This window comes from Ammospiza nelsoni, chromosome Z, assembly GCF_027579445.1.
Source record: "Ammospiza nelsoni isolate bAmmNel1 chromosome Z, bAmmNel1.pri, whole genome shotgun sequence".
Classification (NCBI taxonomy): Eukaryota; Metazoa; Chordata; class Aves; order Passeriformes; family Passerellidae; genus Ammospiza; species Ammospiza nelsoni.
In genome coordinates this window covers 61,289,184-61,310,454 of record NC_080669.1, presented here as the reverse complement: position 1 = coordinate 61,310,454, position 21,271 = coordinate 61,289,184, and the positions used below count along the sequence as shown (strand labels likewise).

Here is a 21,271-nt window from a genome sequence, read left to right as displayed (position 1 = left end):
GTAGAAAAAAGACAATGAATGACCTTCCCAATGTTTTAGTAAAAAGCTTGTAGCAGCATCGCTGTCTTCTGAAGCAGCCACAATGAAGACAGGCAGCATCCTTTTTGAATTTCTATCTGTCTACTGTTCATAAAAGTCCTTTTTTGCTATACCAGTATTTTATACTTAGATGTGAATCTAAAATATCTCTGTGAAATACTTTCTTTAACCTCTTTTGCCATTTGCTGACTGGCTTGGAATTTATTCTTCACTTGCAATCATGCAACTTGTTCGAGTGACGATGCAATTTGTAATTAATCCTTTGCACAATTCCTGCTGAGGATGGTGTTGTACGAAAGAGAAAAAATATTTAACTTCTGTCTTTTAGATTTCGTAAGTGTAGGGATTCCAGCCTGATCTGGCTTTAGTTGATTTAGTGGAAGTTTTTGATTTTTTTTCTTGTCTTTTTTTTAAACTGCTTTTAATTTACCTCTGAATCTGAATGGTTGAGGTTGCCAGGGAAGTCTGGGTGTCATCTGGTCCAACCACCTGCTCAAGCAGGGCTACCAAGACTCAGGTGTCATGGATCATGTCCAGGTGACTTTTCAGTATCTCCAAGGATGGTGAGTGCACAGCCTGACTGGGCAACCTGTACCAGTGCTTGGTCACCCTCACAGGGAAAAAGCTTTTCCTGATAGTCAGGAGGAACCTTCAGTGTGTGCCCATCACCTCTGCTCCTGTCTCTGGGCACCACTGGGAAGAGACTGGCTCCATCTTCTCTGCACTCTCTGCCTTTGGTTTCCTGGGTGCTCCTTCTTGCCATTCTTGAAGACAGGAGTAATGTTGCTTTCCTCCAGTCTTTGGGCACTTCTCCTCATCACCACGATCCTTCAAAGCCCTTTAAGTGTGGCCTTGCAGTGACAAAAGCCAGCACTCATGGGTGCATCCCACCAGGGCCCATGGACTTAGATATGTCTGACTGGTTTAGGTATTCTCTGAGCTGGCCCTGTTTCCAGAAGAGACAATCACTTCCCTGATTGTGCTGGCCACATTGTCTCTGATACAAGCCAAGATGCCTTCAGAGAGGCACTCCAGCATGCTGATTTCCCAGGAAGGATTTTGGGGACTTCTGTGTGATTGTGCCTTGTAGGTACTTCCTTGCTTGTCTACAGATGTTGGAGGTGATCCAGGTTTATTGATTTCTTAGACTTTTTTGAAAATCCTTCCATGTGACATCATTCCTGACAGCTACTCCCTGACAAGGCTGCTGTTGATTCTCTCAGTCCCCTTTTATTCTTAGCCAGAAGCTCCTTAATTGTTCAGCTGTCTTCCTGGCAAAGGTACCTCTGCTGCCCTTCTCATCCAGACCTCATCTCTCCCAAGCAGACACAGATCTGAAAACAGGGACAGAGAACCCCAAACACCAACTCTGAGGCCAATTATTTATCTATACTAGCAGTGTCCTCCTCTCACAGTCTTATCCCCCTCATTGGTAGATAGAAGAGGACACCACCTGTGACCCTGATTACCTGTAGAATTCTGCAGTTTTGATGCAGTCTGTGCTGCCTCTGGCAGTATCACTGATCCCGACATGGAAGTATAACAAGGGATAGTAGCCATTGAGTTCCAGAAGTTCCTCTACTATACCCAGGATTTAGGGCTTTGCAAGGCAGCAAACATCTCTAGATGATGGGTCAGGGACTCCAAGTCTTATTTCCTGAATCACAGTTTCTGTCTCTTGAGCTCATGGTCATATCAGCTTGGTTTGAAGTAGCTGTAAAGTGGTAGATGTCAGGGAAAAAAAACCTATGAATGTTAAGACTGTAAAAATTAGTATCTTGAAGAGAGCAGAAAGTTGCTTGTTGAATTCAGACTACATCCATAAGAAAAACTCATAGGAATGTGTGGAATTCAATGAATTACTACTTTTTAAATTAAATAATATTTTCATGGTTGGAATGTCCAAAAAATTTATCAGTATTAAGGCCATTCATTGATAACTGGCAAATTTACAAAGTATGCACTTATATTTTCTTCAGAACATTATATTGCAGAGAATAGATATAGTTCTTCAAACTCAGGTTTTAGAAAATACTGTATTTAGAAAATATGAAATAATAAAATATTATCTATATTATATATTATATAAAATATGTATTATTTATCTAATATATAAATTAGCCTAATAGGTATTTACAATATATGCTATTAGGCTGGCCAACTTCAGCATAAACCTTATTTGGGCCCTTCAAGCTGACTGTACAGAATGAACAGATGTTCAAGTATTGCACCTGTGTTTTCCACTAATCAATAGTGTCCAAAGATTGAAGCAATCCTGGGGGAACCAGTGATGTGACAAGATCATCTCACACAGGCCAGAGATGCCTGGTGTACATGGAATCCCTCACAGGTTTTAGGTATCTAGTGCACATTGCAGGCACAGCTGAGGCTCTCCTAGATGTAAGATTACTGAGTTGTTTTCCCTTCTTACATTACTTAGTTTCCTTTATGCCTTAAGCTAAAGGCCTGTGGTGGATTGACCTTTTCTGGCTGTCAGATTCCAACCCATCCAAGGTCAACCCACTGCTCTGTCTTTAAGCACCAAGATCTTTGTCTTGAAAATTAAAAGATAGGTAGTGGTATGGCTAAAACTTGGACTGAACATTGCCAGAGTGAAATAACTGTGGGGATTCTTTTGATGTTCTTGTGACGTGACAGGGCAAGGAGTGGAGCTTTACCTTGTGTGTGGGTGTTGTAAAAAATTCCCTTTCTCAGGATTTTTATGTCACTTTGACTTTAGTATGGGAAATATTGGGGATTTTTTGTTAATGTTAATGAAGTTTGTGAAGAATATTTGATGAATATATATTTTATTGACTGTTCTGAAGTAAGTGTTTCACAGAGGTGATGGTGGAATGCTCTGGGTGTGGATGTCCAAGTGTTGGCAGTGAAGGTCTCCAGTATCTGTGAGGAGAGGACAGACCTGCCCTGTGCCAGACACAGCTCCAGACCCACCACAGGGTACAGCCTCCATCAGCAAAGCGTGTCAGTACCTCTGGCAGAATGGGTTTTCAGAAAGGGTAAAATTCTGCCTGACAGTCTAAAGGCTAAAAACAGAGGAGGAACCATCCTATGAAAACCCTGGTCCTTGATGAAGGAATCAGAGAAGGCATTCTAGTCACTGGAGCAGGTTGGGAAGACCACAGTGGAGGAAGAATTTCCCTGAAACTTGTGTGGGATCTCTCCATAGTAGGTGGATATTTTCAGGAGGAACTGGAGCCTGTGGGGGATCCACACTGGAAGAGTTCCTGACATGCCGTGGCTTGTGGCTCTCATGCTGGAGCAGGCAAAACATATGAGAGGGAGAGAATGACAGGGAGGAAACATCATGGACTTCTCTCACTATCCAACTCTATTTTAATTGGCAACAGATTAATTTAATGTTCCCAAAGTCAGGTCTGTTTTTCCTGTAATGAAAATTGGTAAGTGACCTCCCTGTTTTTATCTTCACTGATAATATTTTATATTTCTCGTCATGTTCTGTTGATGAGGAAAAATGAGAGATCAGCTGGGTGGAGGCCAAAGTCAACTATTGCAAGGCCTTAATTTCTTTAGTTGGATCATTTGTTTCAGATGTCGGTAGTTTTTTAAAGTTTTCCTAGCAGGACAGAAAGCGCCTTACCACTGGGAAGGTTTAACTCTTGTGGAGTTGAAGTAGTCAATGACTGCTATAGGAGTCCTTTTTTTGTGTAGATGTATAGGTTTTTGTAGAAAGTTTGTCAGGTGTACAATTGTATTCTAACATAGGTTTAGAACTGATTAAAGTTTAGTTATTAAACTAGAATGTCAGGAATTGATTGTCTGATGTCAGTTCATGTTTGTACGTGTTTCCTTTCTTAAAAGCAAACCAGAGCCTTACAAAAAAAAATTTCTTGAATCTCATATTAATAGACTCTTTGAAGTTACATGGTGTTCCCTAAGTTTCAGAGGAACTTGTTACAGTAATTCTAGAATTGCTTTATTTGTCTGTAACCTTTTTATTTGCATTGACAAGTGAAATATGTCCTTCCTTGTGCAATTAGTGTGCTGGGAAACAGGAAATTTATAAGAAGCTTTGTTATAGCAGTTGGCTGTGTTATCAACATTTTTGCTGACAGCTTCTTTCAGTTCCTTTTGTGATTTTGATGTTTGCCTCTATCTCTCTCATGCTGTCATTACTTCTTTCTCCGTTTATTTCCTTCATTTCCTGCATTCCCCTCTCTAGTTTACTGTGTTGTTCTGTATAATCCTCTTCAAACCCTCCTGCCCAATGCCATTGTGAGCTGCCATAATTTTTGTGACTTAAGGCTCTTAATCCTGCTGTTTATCTAATCAATGTCAGTTTTCTCAGAACAGAGCCTGCCAAATGCTCCTCTTCCTGGCAGCTGTGTCTTGGGTGTCCTAGTGTGATTTGAAACTTGCTCTCATTTGTCAGTTTTCTATTCATTTGGCACATCATCCCTCCCTCTGTAATGAACAAGCTGATCCATTTTATGTGAAAACAGCTTTACTTTTTAATAGCAGAACTGTTTCTGTGAATTCATGTTGTATATTCCTTTAATTTTTCTTTTTTAGATGCTGGATGTCTATGACATTCTTCCTTTTGATAATCCAGATGGTGGCGTTTGGAAACAAGGATTTGATATCACATACAATGAAAATGAATGGGACGGTGAACCACTTCAAGTTTTTGTTGTGCCTCACTCACATAATGATCCAGGTAATATGTTAACTGAATTGATTTGAGGATCTAGAGAATTTTGAATTAGGAAATGCATTGCCATTTCTGTTAAGATTTGGATTTTTTTGAAACATACCAGTTAATATGTTAAATTTAAGTCTAGCAAGGCAGTGAAACAGATGTTTGATTTAAGTGCCATTGACTTCCAATGACAACTGTTATGATACAAGTTGTATGTCTACTGAATTTATTAACTGGAGCAGAACTTCAGTGTTGAAATTGAAAAGTGATGAAATTCTGGTAACACATTCAGTTTATACATTGCTGCATTAAATACCATCAGTTCTTATTTTGATTTTTTTTTTTGGACTGTCATAGATATTTAATCCTCAGCCTGTGCTAAAGAAATGTGCTTTTAGAAGATGTGACAATGGCAAATCAGAAGGTTTTGGCACTTTGTTCAAATTTTTTTGTGCACACCCCCAACCTATAGTAGGATAATGAAAAGTCTAGATTTAAACAGAAATTTAAGTATACCTACATAATTTCATTTCCACCCAAGTGGGTTTACAGCGTAATAAGCAAAATGGAGAACTGTTCCTTTATTTTGGAATGACTTCTTGATGAAATTTACCAAGAGGTGAATTATATTGCTACACTGTGGTCCTGGTACATGTACACTGACTATGAGAATGTGCTCTCTTGTGAATATTACCTGGGAGGTGGGCGAATCCTGTAGACTAGGGGAATTCAAAGATGTACTGGGACATTCCTTGTTTAAGAGAATAGGTGTTGTGTACAGTAGATTAGTTTCTAGGTCTTTGGGTAACGCTTACAGCTTGGCTGTGGGTAGGAGCATTTGGGCTATATGGTACCTGAAACAAGAATGTGTCTGGTGAGTGTACTGGCCAAATATCATCCGTTTAGGAGATAATGTTTGGTTTTTTGATGGAGTGGTATGACGTATGATGTGGATTATCCTACATTTCATGGGCTGTCTGATGGGGCAGATAGTGTGATGCATTGCTACATATACCCTGAAAGCATGAAGAAAACATGGTGGGGGAGGAAAGGGGAGGGGGAAGGAAAGGCATGGCTAGGCATTCCTGTAGTTAAATTTTGTAATGATGGCTTTTCAGGCCATAAATCTCGGAGAGATGCCGAGTAGGAATTTATGATAGAATTTGTTTTATTTTTAGGGTGTGTTTTGTTCTAGGGGTGTTGGCAGTTGCATCTAACCCCTCCCTTTACTATGGGGTGTTGGGGCTAGTTGTAGCAGCGGTTGACTAGTAAGTTTAGGGGTCTCCTTTGTGTCTTTGTTGCTTGTTATGGTTTATTTAGGGGGGATGTTGGTAGTGTTTGTTTATTCAGTGTCATTGGTAGTGGATCGCTATCTGGAAGCTTGGTCTAATTGGGGTGATTTTGGTTATGGTCTTGGGATAGGGTTGGTTGTGGTGGTGGGGCTTGTTACAGGGGGTGTGTTGGGGTTATTAGTGGATGAGAGGGGATGGTGAATAGTGGGGGTTTGTTGTCAGTCTGGTCGGATTTCAGTGGGGTGGCTGTGTTGTATTCAGAGGGAGTGGGGTTGCTTTTGGTTGGGGGGTGAGGATTATTGTTGACTCTGTTTGTGGTGTTGGAGCTTGTGTGAGGGTTGTCTTGGGGGGCGATTCGGGCTCTTTAGCGGAAGGGTCAGGAAGTAGTTTAGATAAAAATGCCAGCTTTGGGAGTTGGAGATGAGGGTTTGAATCCCTTCTTCCTGAGACAGGATGGTAGGGTAACTCTAAGAAGGGCTTTAGTCTTCAATCTTTGGCTTACAAGCCCAATGGTTTTATAAACTATTAGAGTTAATTAGAGTTTGAGTAGTTTATTCTCTAGGGAGGCTGCAAGGGGGAATAAAACTACGATGATTTTGAAGTAGGGAAATGAGGCTAGTTGGCCATTGATGATGAATGGATGTTCTACTGACTGGCTTCCTACTCAGGTTAGGATGAGGACGTTGGCAACTAGTGTTCAGAATAGGATTTGTGATAGAGGGCAGAAGGTTATTGATGTCAGTTTTGATGTGTGTAGCAATGGAGTGAGGAATAGGATGAGAATTGAAGCAGCTAGGGCTGGTACGCCTCCTAATTTGTTTGGAATGGATTGGAGGATGGCGTAGGCAGATAGGAAGTATCATTTGGGTTTGATGGGTGGGGGAGTCACTAGTGGGTTAGCTGGTGTGAAGTTTTCTGGATCACCTAAGAGGCTGGGGGAAGAACAAACATTATCTCCTAACCAGCTGGGAGCACTGGATGTTGTCATAGAAAGTCACAATTAAAGTGATATTAAATTTTACTACTGTATATCTCTCTAAAATTTAATTTGTTGTATGAAGTACTGTGAATCTGAGTGAAGGTATAAACATAAATGGCTTTTATTTGCATGTATATAGCATTTTCCAAGAAAATGAATGCTGGAATGTGTAATTACTATATTACTGTCCAATTATGACAGGTAAATTAATGCAGTATATATATGGTAAAAATATTCAGAGCAAATAATCACAGTATAGACCTAGATTTGCCTATTTATTGAACTATGTTTGAACCCATGTCTGTCTATTTCCTCTCTGGTTGTAGTTCTTCTAAAGACTTCCCTTGAAAGAAGCAACTCTGGCGCATAATGAATCAAAGCATCCTAAAGCAATATACAGAACTTCTCATTCTCTTGGGTCTGCTAGAATGGGGTGTGGAGTTTCTGTCTCCCTTTTTTCTGCTGAAGCTGTTGGGGTCACATCCTAACTGGTACAGCACTGTTGGCAGTCCACTAGAGGCCAGTGGCCTGGTGTCACATCTGCCCTCCTGGAATGTCTTCACCTGAACTGAGCAAACACCCTGTGCATAATGTAGGCTGAGGTAACTTCTGAGGCTCAGGAGGTTTAGGAACTGTAGGGAAATATCCTGAGGTAAGCTTTGAAGAGATTTGCTGATAACTTCACCTGTGTCTGTTCAAGTCATGAGGTACTTTTTCTGCAGGTTCTAGTGATTTCAATGTATGTGAAAGATATTTACCAAGAAATGGGGTCAGTAAAGGTGTATTAGCTACAGAAGCTTCAAATTCTCATTAGATTTTATGTTTTCTCATCTGAAGCTACCTCCTCTTTAACTTTTCACATAACCATTTATGCTAGTGAGAATGTGTAGCTCAAAGGCAAAGAAAAGGCCTTGAAACAACTTTGTCTAGGGCATGGCATCCCTGCCCATCGTGTGGGGCTAGAAATTGCATGGTCCTTTGCAATCCAAGTCACTGTGTGAATCTGTGAAACAATCAGTAGGGAAGATGGTGGGTTTAAGTTCCACCTTCTTTTTTGGAGGATGAATGTGCTGGTGCTCTGAAACACTTTGTGATGCTAAATCTGGGTTCAATGCCTCTGTGTGAATTTAACCATGACCTGCAAACTTGGGATCTTTGTGCTTCTCTCTGCAGTAGCTAAAGTGTTTCCCTTTTGGGAAATGGGCTGAGAGTGGGTCTCCTTCAGACTTTTGATCAGTAGTGGCACAATTGCTTTAGTTGCTGGCAGTTGATAAAGATTTGAGCACCTCAGTGGCAGGTCTTAGTCTTCAATCATGGAGAAAAGTTTGGTTGTTGTGTGAGGTTGTAGCTGTCACAGATAGGTGGCAGTTCTGTGAGGAGCAGATTAAGGAGTGAGCACATCACCTACTGTGCTGGCAGAGCCCTTGTGTTGGCTCTCACCTGCTTCAGCTGTGGTGTTTTGTGGCTGCCTGAAGTGGAGGAGGCAGCTGAAATGCAAAGGGGAGGGCTCAGATCAGGGCTGGCAAGATTGTAAGCCAGCACAGATGGACTTGAAAGACGAGTTTGGGTATGACTGGAGGGAGGGAAAGTCACCTCTAGCATCTATTGATCTGTAATAATTTTGGTAATGGCTACTCATTAAATTATTTAAAAATTGAGGCGTGAGCTTTCTAAAATATGTGTGTACCAGTATCTCACTGCTGAGTGTGGTGGTTACAGACCTAGTACAAGCAGCACTTTAGTGGAATTGAAAGTGACTGAAGTAGATTTTTCTCCCACATGCAAGTGTATGGGCACAAAGGTCAGAACCAAACACTGCTTTTTAACACTTCATCAATTATCTATGACATTGGTAATTTTGCTTTACAGCCACTCATGTTAATCACCTTTTATTATTTAAGACACTCTCCATTCCTCAGGAGGAAATCTATAAAGACAGTGTTAAGATACAAGGAAACTTAACCATAAAATTTGATGCTGTTAATACACCATGTGTATTAACATGGAGTTTCATGTACATTTTCGGTTGACAAGGTCTGGATATGTTTTTCTGGTGATTTCTTCACCAGAAGAGAGATTGCTTAAGCTCTTTTCTGACCCACCAAAATACAAGAAATGGGCAGCTCACAAGTTTTTCTTGACATGCTGAATGAGGGAAATTAGAACTTTATTCCTGGCTTATATTTCAGTATTTTTGTGTTTGCAGAAGAGGTGCAGTTCCTTTGGAGATCAAGAGAACTGTTACAGAAAGGACACTTTTGACTGCTCATCAGTAGAAATTTTCTTTCTATCTTAGCTATGATGGCAGCAGGTTTGGTACGTACAAAAGCAAAACCAGGCCTTGCATAGGACTTAAAATGTAAGAAGTTTATAATTATAATTTTGGTAGTACCTCACAGATCATGGCAGATTTTACTTTTTGTGAAATGTGCAATCATTTGAGTTTTTAGTTATGCTTATGAAATTAAGCCTGATAAATCAAATCATTCTTGTTTTACCTTGAGCGGAGATCTTTTACAAGTTAAGGTATGCATTGGAAAAGTAAATACACTGTCTTACTTTTTTAATTTCAGTGTATTTTCATCTACCTTAATTATTTTATTTTGGTATATATTTTGCGGAACAAGAAGCTCATCTGTCTAACTCCTTTTGAATCAGAATGAATGCTCTAACACAAGAATGTTTTTTCATTTTTCTGTTTCACATAGTCAAATCAGGGAAAGAAAGCCCCCTGAAACAATCTTATACAGCTTTAATTTTAATTTGAGATTGCCTTACCATCAGGTTTTTCAAGTTTTATTTCACAGTCTTGGGTGTGAGTCATTCATCTTTGTTGAAAAGATAGTTTTTGGTGAAGTTAGCACTGGAGTGTTATGTCAGAAACATCCATAAAATATTAACTTGTATGTCAGTTCTGTATTTTACATCATAGAATGATGCAGTACTTCTAAATTAAAAAAAAAAAAAAGATGTATGTATTCCCTACTTTAAAAAAGGGACTTTTAAGTGCTGAATCTACAAAGGAGCTAATCCAACTTACTTTTATGTGTAATCCTACTTACTAAAATATAAGTTGAAACTTAGCTTTTGGATTTATTTCTGGTAATTGTCTTATTGTTATTGTCTGAGTATGATCAATTAAACATACATGCACATCATTCTAAGTTCTTTAGAGCTCTTCTTTTAGAGGTAAGAAGTCATGGCTACATGTCCTTTAGTTTGTTTGTGGGTTTTGTTTGTATTTTGTGGAGCTTGGATGTAATTAAGAGCAAGAATATCCTCACAGTTTTTGACACCTTTTTTTTCTTCAGCAGCTATCAAAACAGCCACTTAAGTCTTCTCACAGGAGCTAGTTAGTTGAGAATCAATCATAAATGTAAAAAAAAGAAGAAGAAAAAAATTACAGATATTTTTCACTAACTTGGGTGTACATTTTGAAGACCAAGAAGTGATGTTCCACTAATATATTTGCAAAGAGAATGCTTTTATTTTCTGGAAAACTGTATAGTGCTAGCTGAAATTTATTGGTTTTATTTAATACTGACATAAAATGAGTAAATTACTCAAGTTTCTTGTGTTGCAGGAAGTGTCACTGATGGGTGAATTTTAGACTCAGTGAAATTAATTATGATCTCCTGAAAAGTGAATCAGAGATGCAAACTTCTATCAAAAATGCATTAGTCTAGTATATACTGGCATAATATTTCGGAAATTCATGAGATGATCTGCCTCTTATTAAAACAGACTTCATCAGAAACAAGAAATTTTTTAAAAGGCACATTTCCTCTTAAATAGTGGAGGGTGACTTGTGGAAGTAAGCAATTGAAAAGCCTATTTCATTTTATTTCAATAGTTATTTTAAACCAAAAGACAAGAATGCAAATATAAAAAACCGCCCCAAGAGTCTTGCAGTTGTACATAAAGAGTGCCTAAATACTTTTGTTAGAAATGGATTTGTGATGATCAAATTGTTAAGTGCTTTTGTTTCTTTCAAAAGTTCCTTTTTGAATAACACTTAATTTGTCAGCTTCTGTTCTGATTTTGTCCTGCAAAGTTCCCTTTATGTCTACATCTCTGTCAACCATGCCAAGACACAAGACTGCCTTTCTGTAGTGCAAGGAGCTGATAGAGCTTCAAGAAAGAATTTGAACTTTAAAATGTAGACAGGAATAGTGGCAAATCAGTTAATAAAATATTTCAGGATTTTTTGCAGAGCAATGAGTTTTATTGATATTCAGAGATGATTCTTGGAGTCGGCTGTCAAGCCAAGTAAATTTACATTACAGTGGGGGAAAAAATCGATTAAACAAACAGCTGCATAATGATGATAAATCTCATGGAGGTGGGGAGAGACAGCAAGTTTCCACTCTTTTGAGGACAAGTGTGAGAGAGAGGATCAAAAGGCAAGCAGCTCAGCAGTGTGTACCCTCTGTTGTTATCACACAGGCTGGCAGAAAATGAAAGTATCTAGCAAAGTCCTCAACATGTATTAAGTCAAGCCTAGCATAATAATGTGAAAGACAGTAGTATTTTTTCTCTTGTTTAGAGGGTTGTTAAACATTGGAATGGTGGAGTCACCATCCCTGGAGATTTTAAAGGAAAAACTGCATGTGGCACTTGGTGTCATGATATGATTTCTAAGGTGGTGGTTAGTCAGAGTTATTGTAAAAGATATCTGATAATTTCAGATATCTTTTACAACCTTAGTGATTCTGTGATCTTGTGACTTTTATGTTGACAAAGGGCTTTATGTACATTTAAACCACCAAGTGTTATTTTGCTGTTAATAGCATACTTAGTCTTGGTAATCGCAGCCTTAAACTATTGCAATTTTTCCATGTGTAAACTGTCTTTGTATTGAAAGTTTCCTGTTTGAAATGCACTGGTAAACCTTTTCTTTCAGCCTAGGAACAAATTCTAAGTTTGTGGACAAAATGAACTTGAGTTGAAGAGTCTTATGTTGCATTAGGGACTGAGGTGTGAAATAATACTCTAGCTAGCAGCTGTACATTGTTTTATCCATTATTTTGTTTAGTTCATTTTTAAAATATATTTTAATTTTTATTGTATATCTCCATGCAAACTTGACGAGTCTCTGTAAGTCATGGGGTTTAGAGCAGGACACTTGAGGAAGGGTGTGAAGGCGCTGGGCTGCACCCAGAGGAGGGCAGTGGGGCTGGTGGAAGGGCTGGAAGGGCTGTCCAGTGAGGGGCAGCTGAGGAGTTGGGGTTTGTCCATTTTGGAGAAAAGGAGGCTGAGGAGTGACCTCACTGCTCTCTGCAGCCTCCTGGGGCTGTTGTTTCAGAAGCAGTTGGATAATTCTCTTAACAACTTTTTTTTTTTTTGGTCAACCCAGACTGGTCAGGCTGTTGGTCTAGATGATCATTATAGGCCTTTTTCAGTGCAGAATGTTCTGTTCAATCACTCAATAACTAGATGTATGGTACTTACATTTCAGAGGGCTTTCTGTTGGCTTTCAGCGAAATATATGAATACTTGTAAACATTTCTTAGGACTCTCTGGAGTGTATTCAGTTCAGTGTGTTTACCATGTTACAATCTTCCTTAGCTTAATAAACTGAGTGTGTTCAAACAAAACAATCATTTTATTATAAAACTGTTTTTCCTACATCATACTGTATTCTTCTGTCAGCTACTTTGACATTTTAATCAGTGTTTCAGTTAGGCTGGTGTATTAATGTTTTTAAGAATGTTTCAAAAGAGTAATTTAATGTAAATTTGCTTTTATTGATGCAACATAAAATATTTTTAAATTGTTTATCATTATGATATTTTTTTGAACAGGAAAATCATAGGATGGTTTTAATTTATCCTCCTTTAGTTGTGTGCTAGGATGATACTGTCTCTTGCAGAAGAAATTTCTAGCATAAAGCTATAAACTGGTAGTCTAATACATGTGAATATTTGTAATGTAATTATCAGTAAAACATTCCCTTGATTTGTTGAAAAGTAAATGAGAATTGAGAAATAATAATTTGCTATGTGATCTTGAATCTTTGAGTGGAAGCATCTATTAAAAAAAACAACCCAGACTGGAGTGGGAAGAGGTCAGAAAGAAATCTTATTCATCATGGTTTTTTTTAGCCTTTAAACTATTGCATAGCAGTAATTTACTGGGTTTTTTTTATTAAGCTGTTTCGATTCCTCTACATAAAGTATGTTTTGATTTTATGCTTTAAGCCCTCATATTAACTACCTTGACATAATGCATTTTACCCCTTTTAGACAGATTAGACCCCACTTGTTGATCAGTACAGAAACTTGTATCAAAAGTGATGAGTCCTCTAGATGCTAAACATCTGTAAAAGAAAAAAGAATGACCCAAAACTTTTCCTCTGCAGTATTACAGTTTTATTTCTTCTTCTGCAAATTAAAAACAGTATTTCTGCATCTACCTAAGAAGAATGCTGGGGTTTTTGTATCCCTAAAAGAAAGTACAATATATTCTTTCTGAGTCAATAGTCAGACTTTATTTAATTATGAAGTTTTTTTAAACTAAATTTGAGAATTATTTTTTAGTAATAAAAGTTTCTGCACTTATGCAACTTCTTTGAAACAATATAATGTCATTGCATAGCAGTCTAATCCTGTATCCTATAAGCAGACTGGCACTATTAGAAAGGCAGTGGCTCTGCAGAACTGAATTGGTAAATCAGAGTGGAATTACAAATAAGTGTAATTATTTGGAGTGCTATCTTTACATAGTGTGGCAGCTTTCACAAAATCTTAAAATGGGCATATATGACAAAAGCTGGTAGGAGTAGGAATGTGACACTCTAGAGTAAGTAGTAAGTAACAGACTTGACTTTTTCAGCTATAGTTGAAAGATTTTATGTGATTTTTGTTTGAATAGAAATTTGTGAGTTTCTTTTGTGTTTAAGTACAAAGGGTTTATATGTATTCTCTAATGCAAGGTATTATGAAAAGGATAAAAATTTTAATTTAAGACCGTAAAGTCTGAAAATGTGGTTAAAATTACTTTTTCCTTTGCATCTCACTGAAGCACAATTATTTGAGTCCATGTATTCTCTTAATGAAATTTTCTACCGTACAAAGTATAGAAGAACTAGGAAGGGAAAAGTCTAATTATTTCCGTATGTTTATACATTTAGAAAATAAAACATGTAATCTTTTTTAAAAAGAAACTCCTTGAAAATTTATCACTTCAAGCTGTCCATGACACATAAAGCTTTTTGGGAATAGTCTTTGCTTAGCTTTTTCTGGGGAATGAGAAGGAGCCAGTTCTCTCAGGGACTGTTCTCTAATGAGACTAAAAAGCTAGTTCTCTTAACAGGCTGCATTTATATTTTCTTTTTCCTAGGTTGGCTGAAGACTTTTGATGATTACTTCAGAGATCAGACACAGCATATTTTAAATAACATGGTTATAAAACTGCAAGAAGACAACCGAAGGAAATTTATATGGTCTGAGGTTTCCTACTTTTCAAAATGGTGGGACGGAATAGATAGCCAAAAAAGAGATGCTGTTAAAAGGTTTGAGTACTGAACTTTTCTTCTCTGTATCTTGTTTTGAGATTTTGTGTATTTGACTACGCTGTAAACTTGAGATTTAACTTGTGATGCAGAATTACTGGAAAAACCAACTAACTGCTTCAGTTCTGACTTTTTGGGCTTGGTTTGGTTTTCTCCCATTTGCAAAATAGGAATCTGCTCAGGGAAGTGGAGACAAATTCTGAGTTGTCTGAAAATTTGACTAAAAGTTCCCATGTACAACTATGAACATGTCATTCAAATTGTAACAGAGTAGCAAATATAATCTTGATTTGAAATCACACTAAGGAATTTCAATAAAATTAATACATCTTTCATACTAGCTATTTATATATGGTATTTTTTCTTTTTATAACACACATGAAGATTTTATGTGATTTTTATTTGCATAAAAAATTGTGAGTTTCTTTTGTGTTTTAGTACAAAGGGTTTTTATAAACATGCATCTGCTTTAATGGTAAAGTAGTATGTACTCTACACCCTTGCTCTTCTTAGCCATTTCTGAAATCATAAGTCAAAATGGAATATAGAAGTAAAAGGTTTGCCCAGGCATTGAGATAAGGAAGCAGGCTGCTTGGATATACTTGCACTATGGATCTAGTTTGGAGTTTTCAAAAATTGGGGATTTTTTTTTTCTTATTTTTCCTTGGCTTTTTTTCTTATTTTTACTTGGCAGTTCTTAGCTGATACTTGTGATAGTCTCCTTCTTGTGCCCCTCTTTGAGATGCATGTGTTGCAGTACGCATTAAGTCTGTGAGACCTTCACAGACTCAAAGGTTAGGTAAAGGTGGAAATTTTGGAATCTTGGCAAAAAGATACTTATTAAGAAAAATTATCTGCAGTGGGTGAGTATTATAGCACAGCTGTGTGGTTTTTTGACATAAAAATATCTCTTGGAACACAGTAAAGAGTAAATGACAGTCACTGGGGGAACTATGTCCTCTCTTCAGATGAGTCAGGTATTGGTTAAGCTGCACTTGAGACTGGAGAAGACTTGGAGAAGCTGCACTTGAGGTTATTTTTGTTGCATGATTTTCATTACTTTTATGGGTACCATCTGTGATGGGACTGAATTTTGATGAGTTCACAGTGGTTTTTTTTCTTGAATTCATTAAACACTTCCATGCTGGTGAACAGTGTAAGAGCTGAAACGGTAGGGACAACCTGGTGCTGGGAATATGATCTTTATCTTCACTGACAATGGAGAGGCTGGGTTGTCCTGTGACCTGGTTCAAGAAGGCATTTTGATGAGTGAGGTGTTCTGAAGTGTTTGTAAACACAATAAACTTCCAATATCTATCAGCTCTCTAAAACTCTAAAAAGAATATTAGATTAAAGGTGAGGAGATATTAGGGGAGATATTTCAAGCAGTGCTTGAAATGTGCAGTGCCTAAGCATCTTGCTTAGTTGGCCTTCAGTGCTGTGGTACATTTGTTTTATTTTTGTAATCTGTGCAGGAAACAGCTTTCTTCCTGATTTTTAAAAAAAATCTAATATAGCACATACAGTAGAACTAGTTTTCTTTGCACAAAGACATTAAATACTTCACTGTTCAGCAGTTCACTTTTTCCCTGTTTGATTAAAGAAATGTAGCCCAGTGATGGAAGTAGCAAAAACAATATAGATTTAGGAATCACGTTGCTGGTGATTGCTTGTTGAGTATACAGAAATTGATTTTAAGAGTGTGTTTTCATATGGAAGATTCTGAATATGATTTATATATTTGTCAGGTTAATAAAAGATGGACAATTTGAAATAGTAACAGGAGGATGGGTCATGCCTGATGAAGCTTCTTCTCATTATTTTGCTTTAATTGACCAGCTGATAGAAGGACACCAGTGGCTAGAAAAGAACCTTGGTATGTACATTAATCTAAAATCTAACTAAGTTAATACAATAAGCCAGTAAGAAAATACTTTTTTTTTGTTCAATTTCTGAGGTGCTTAGAAGGCTCTTTTTACTCAGCTTTCCTGAAACATTAAATCAGTTACAGGAAGCTGTTGGATCAAGTCTGGTATTTGCTATCCATGTTTGCTGATAAAGGTTCCTGGACAAAGTTATTTGAACAATTTTATGCCACAACATTTTGTCTTGATCAATGTAAGACATACATATAATATTGTCATAACCAAATACTAACACTAAGTTATGCTGAATTTTAGATCCCATGTCTGGTCTAAACAGCCTTTGCCTTTTCTGTCTTTTGAATATCATGACGAAATTCTTAAAATGACATAAAAATTGATACTTCTTTTATGTGTTTGGATCTGTTCTGCCCGCTCTGTGTTCATTATGTTCATTAGATTCTCTTCTGGAAGGCTTCAAAAAAATTTATATATGTAGCAGCAGTAGTACTTGTAGTTATAAAGCCTAAACCCATAGTAATGTTAGAATGGAGGAATTGCTGACTGCAGTTACATTGGCTGAACTGTTTTGCTGCCTTTGGAATGTTCTTTTGTTTAATTCCATAAGAAGAGAGAAACCTTTTTATACAGAAAATATTTGTACAGTGATTTTAATAATAAATTGACATTATTTCACCCAATTAACTGAAATGATTTTGGAAAGCTGTTTCACTGTTGTTCTTAGATTGCAATTTCCATAAACACAGCTTGACATAATTGGAGGGGGAAGGGAAGACCTAATAAAAGGGTAATGCATTCCTTACTGTGTTTTTTTTTTGGAAAGACAATAAAAAGTGCCAAAGGAATCATGTTGATGAATTAACAAGAGTTAGATGTAGCTTCTTTATTTACTTAGCATTAAGTTCAGTGCAAAGAGAGTATTAATAAACAGGATTCTATTGATCAACAAACAATAAATTAAAAAAAATAGTTCTGGAAAAAAAATTAACATTATTTAAATAATGGTGACATTTCAACAAGCTATTGCATTTATCTATGCACAGCTATTCATTTTCTTTCAAATTTCTTTTTTTTTCATTGTAATATCTGTAAATATCTACTTAAAGTGAAAGAGAATGTGTATCAATTAATGATTACATGTAGAGAGGTTTGATGCAAATTTGAAACCATGTAGCAGTGAGTACTTTTTTAAAGTCTTTAACTTTTTTGGAATGCCTTACTTAAAAGATACTTTGTTTAACTGTTTCATTCTAGTTTTTTAATTCCAGGATTCTGCAGAAGGTTTAACACTTAACTGGGTATATAATCTTGGAAATGTTGTCTTTAGTATTCTCATTTGAATTATTGGAGTAATCTTTGAGTGAAAATTAAAGCTTTTTCCTTTTGTCAACAGGAGTAAAACCCAAGTCTGGATGGGCAGTTGATCCATTTGGGCATTCACCAACAATGGCTTACCTTCTGAAGCGCACAGGATTTTCCAAAATGCTTATACAGAGAGTTCATTATTCAATTAAAAAACATTTTTCAACACAAAAGACACTAGAATTTTTTTGGAGACAGAACTGGGGTATGTGTTCTTCCTTTATGTCAATTTATTTTGTTATTTTACACAGGTAAAATGTGAAGAGAACTTGAATAAGTACTGTGGAAATATTTCCAGACATGATTTATCAGAGTTTGTCTAGACCTGAAAATTTTAAACTTGCAATTCTGTTTAAAAAAAAGCCTTTCATCTATCTTAAATTTATGAGATTTTTTTTCCCCCCGGTCTTTGAATAACAGAAGGGGAAATGAGAATATTTGGGAGTTAGGAAGAGCACTAAATGTAAAACTGATATAATTGCCATTGTTCCTCTGATCTTCCTTTCTTTTCACTTATATTTTTGCTTTTACCTTCTCTTGTTTTTTCCATTCTCTCATATTCCTTGCAAAAGTGAAAGGGGTGAAAAATTCTTTTATTTAGTTTTACTTTTCTTCTTCCTCCTACTCCTTTATTTCCTACTATGTGGAAATAAAGTGTAGGAGGAGGAACATTTCAACTACTTCAAATATTGTGCTAATGAGGCAATGACAGGAGGGTGATTGGCTTTGGGTTTGGTTTTTTCATTGTTCTGTTTTGATGTTTGGTTTTTTAGAGTTGTTGTTTTAATCCACTCAAAGTTTAAAAGATGTTTATTATTATTGTGTTTTATTACGTCTAAAATTCTGAAAATCACAAGTTTTGTCTTGGTAAAACAAACCTAACATTTGTTCCTCTCTTTCCCAATCAGCTGGTGCTTTGCTAGAACATTCCAGTCTTGGTTGTATCTCTGTTTTACCCTCTTTGTACACATAAGGTACATACAAAAATAGACTCAAGCTATGGATAGTCAAAATAAGAAATTGTCTTGGTGTGGTAGCTTTCCAGTACAATCCTTGGACTGAGAACATGGGAGTGATTTACTTTCGGCAAATCTGAAAGGGTTTATTTTAAAGTTTTACTCTATTTAATTCCAGATTTGGGATCCAGTACAGATATTCTTTGTCATATGATGCCTTTCTATAGCTATGATGTTCCTCATACTTGTGGTCCGGATCCAAAAATCTGCTGCCAGTTTGATTTCAAACGACTTCCTGGAGGAAGAGTAAGTTGTCCTTGGAGAGTCCCACCAGAAGCCATTCATGCTGGAAATGTTCAACACAGGTACAGTTTTTACATACTCCTCAAGGAAACAACCTTAAAAAAAATGCAATTATGGTGGTCAAAGATGACATCTGGCAGAGTTTGGTGAATTTAGTTCTGTTGTGGTTCAACCCCAGCGAGCAGCTCAGCTCCAGTAAGCTCACTGCTGCCCTGGTGGGGGCGGGGAAGAGAATCAGAAGAATAAAACTCAAGGGTTGAGACCAAAAAAACCAACCCAAGCGCAAAAGGCTCTTACTGCTAGTAAAGCACCTCACCAAAGCAAACAGTTCATTTGTTGTTTTCTTTTTCTAGTAAATTGCTTAAGTGAAACTTTTTAGCTTCTATCCAATTAGCTATCCTTAAGTTTGAGGTGAAGTCCCCAAGATCCTATAAGGTGTCTGTTTACCTAATTGAGGAGAGAAACTTCTAAGCTTTTCTCGTTTTTAAGGAGACAAAAGATAATTTTATCACTCTGTCAATAGGAGACACATTCCTACAGTTGAGATGCAGGAGAGACCTTGTCTCTGTGCAAGCACTGCTCAGAAATAACAAAATCATCTCTCTGTTGCCAACCCTGTCATCAGAGCAAGTCCAGATCACAGCACCATACTGGCCACTGTGACTCTACCCCTGCTGAAACCAGTACAAGCTTTTAAAATAAGCTTGTCATGGGTAAACAATACCTATTACATAACCTAGTGTTTGCTTCTTAGCTGGGAACATAACTGTCAGTGAAATTAGAGGAAAAGTTAGTCTTAAGGAAGTGGCATTTAAAAAAAATTTCTGTTCATGGTACATGAGTCCATCTCTAAATGACACTCAGAACACAGTCATCTGTTTGGACTCGTGTTACTGTTTCACTGTGTTTTTTATGAATTTTATGAGCAGTGATCTGTCCCCTGCAAGTGAAACACTTCAGGGGCAGTGCAATGTAGTGTGCTGTACTAAGAGTGGGGTATTTCCTGTGCTATATCCTTGAAAAACTTGGCATCCTGTGGCTGAAGTTTCCTTAAGTTAATCTGATTCCTGTTTTTTTGTACCCAGGGTGAAAATTCCTGTTTCTTTGTGCCCAGGGTGGAAATTCCTATTAACCTCAGTTTTACTTTTCAAACAGAAACACTGAGTTGTTTTGCCACAGTTAAGAATCAAATTTAAAGTTCTACAAAGCTGCTTCTCAATTTTGGGTGTTGGGGTGGAAAGTGGAGGTAGCGAGTTGGGGAGGGAGAGTAAAGGAAGAAATAAAAGGAAAAAAAACAAAAGAAAGGGAAGTGAATAAACTGCCAAACGTGTTTCCACAAATTCTGTGGTCCTATTGCTATCTTCAGGCTTCACACTACATCAGGTTTCCGACGGTAAAAGTTGAGGCAGCTGTTTATAATTAGTGCAAATTGCTGAGCGTAACAAATGTATTAAAGAGAGCAGGGTGACTTTTTGGTCCTTGGTGCTGAAGTTTTAAAGTGACGATGTGATTATGTTGCACTGCTTGTCTACATGTCAAGTATGGATCACTTTTTCTCTGAGTATAAATTCTGACAAGCATAATGAAAACTTCACTTAAACAAAATTCAGTTACAAAATAATACTGAAGATAAAACCAAAATTAAACAGAACACTTTACAACTGCTGTATTTAAAGGTAGAAATTGGTATGATGATAGGAAAAAGGGGGTTTTAATAAAGTAGAGAATAGAAAAATGATGGTGACAGGAGAAATGTAGAAAAATTGTGACACACCCAGTACCTATTGCATGGGAAAGAAAATTCATATGTCATTACATCAAAGTTTTAAAAAATTAAAATCTTGACTATATATCTCAATTAGCTGAGACAAATATTTCCTGAAGAGCAACAGCTTGTATAACAAATACCTGAGACATAGAGGCTATAAATATAATTTAGAGTGTCTGCTTGAAATAGTCTTTTTAAGGGTCTTGGTTTTTAATTATTCTTAATCCCTGCACTTTCTAGATACAACCTTTGCATAACAATCGGAATTAGATCTTGTAAAAGAAATTGGTTTTCACATGTCAAAGGATATTTAAGAATAAGATAAATGGGGCAGGGATGTAGTGAACATATGATCAAGTTGAAGTGATTATTGTCTCAATATGGTCTCTGAAGCTTAGTATTTTCCATCAGCTTTTTTTAGATAAAAGCAGTTTTGTGTTCTAACAGGGAGTTGAAACATCAGTATGCTGTATGATACCTATGGGAAAAGTAAAA

General features: G+C 36.9%; 1 protein-coding gene across 1 annotated transcript in view; it reads left to right on the top strand.

Moving 5' to 3' along the window:
- The window catches only part of MAN2A1 (mannosidase alpha class 2A member 1), a 107,570-nt gene that overhangs the window by 15,443 nt on the left and 70,856 nt on the right, over positions 1 to 21,271 (top strand). The window contains exons 3-7 of the mRNA XM_059492214.1: positions 4,594 to 4,738; positions 14,333 to 14,504; positions 16,253 to 16,380; positions 17,781 to 17,954; positions 18,884 to 19,070. Of these exons, the coding sequence (XP_059348197.1) occupies positions 4,594 to 4,738; positions 14,333 to 14,504; positions 16,253 to 16,380; positions 17,781 to 17,954; positions 18,884 to 19,070 (806 nt within the window). The remainder of the gene's footprint in view (positions 1 to 4,593; positions 4,739 to 14,332; positions 14,505 to 16,252; positions 16,381 to 17,780; positions 17,955 to 18,883; positions 19,071 to 21,271) is intronic.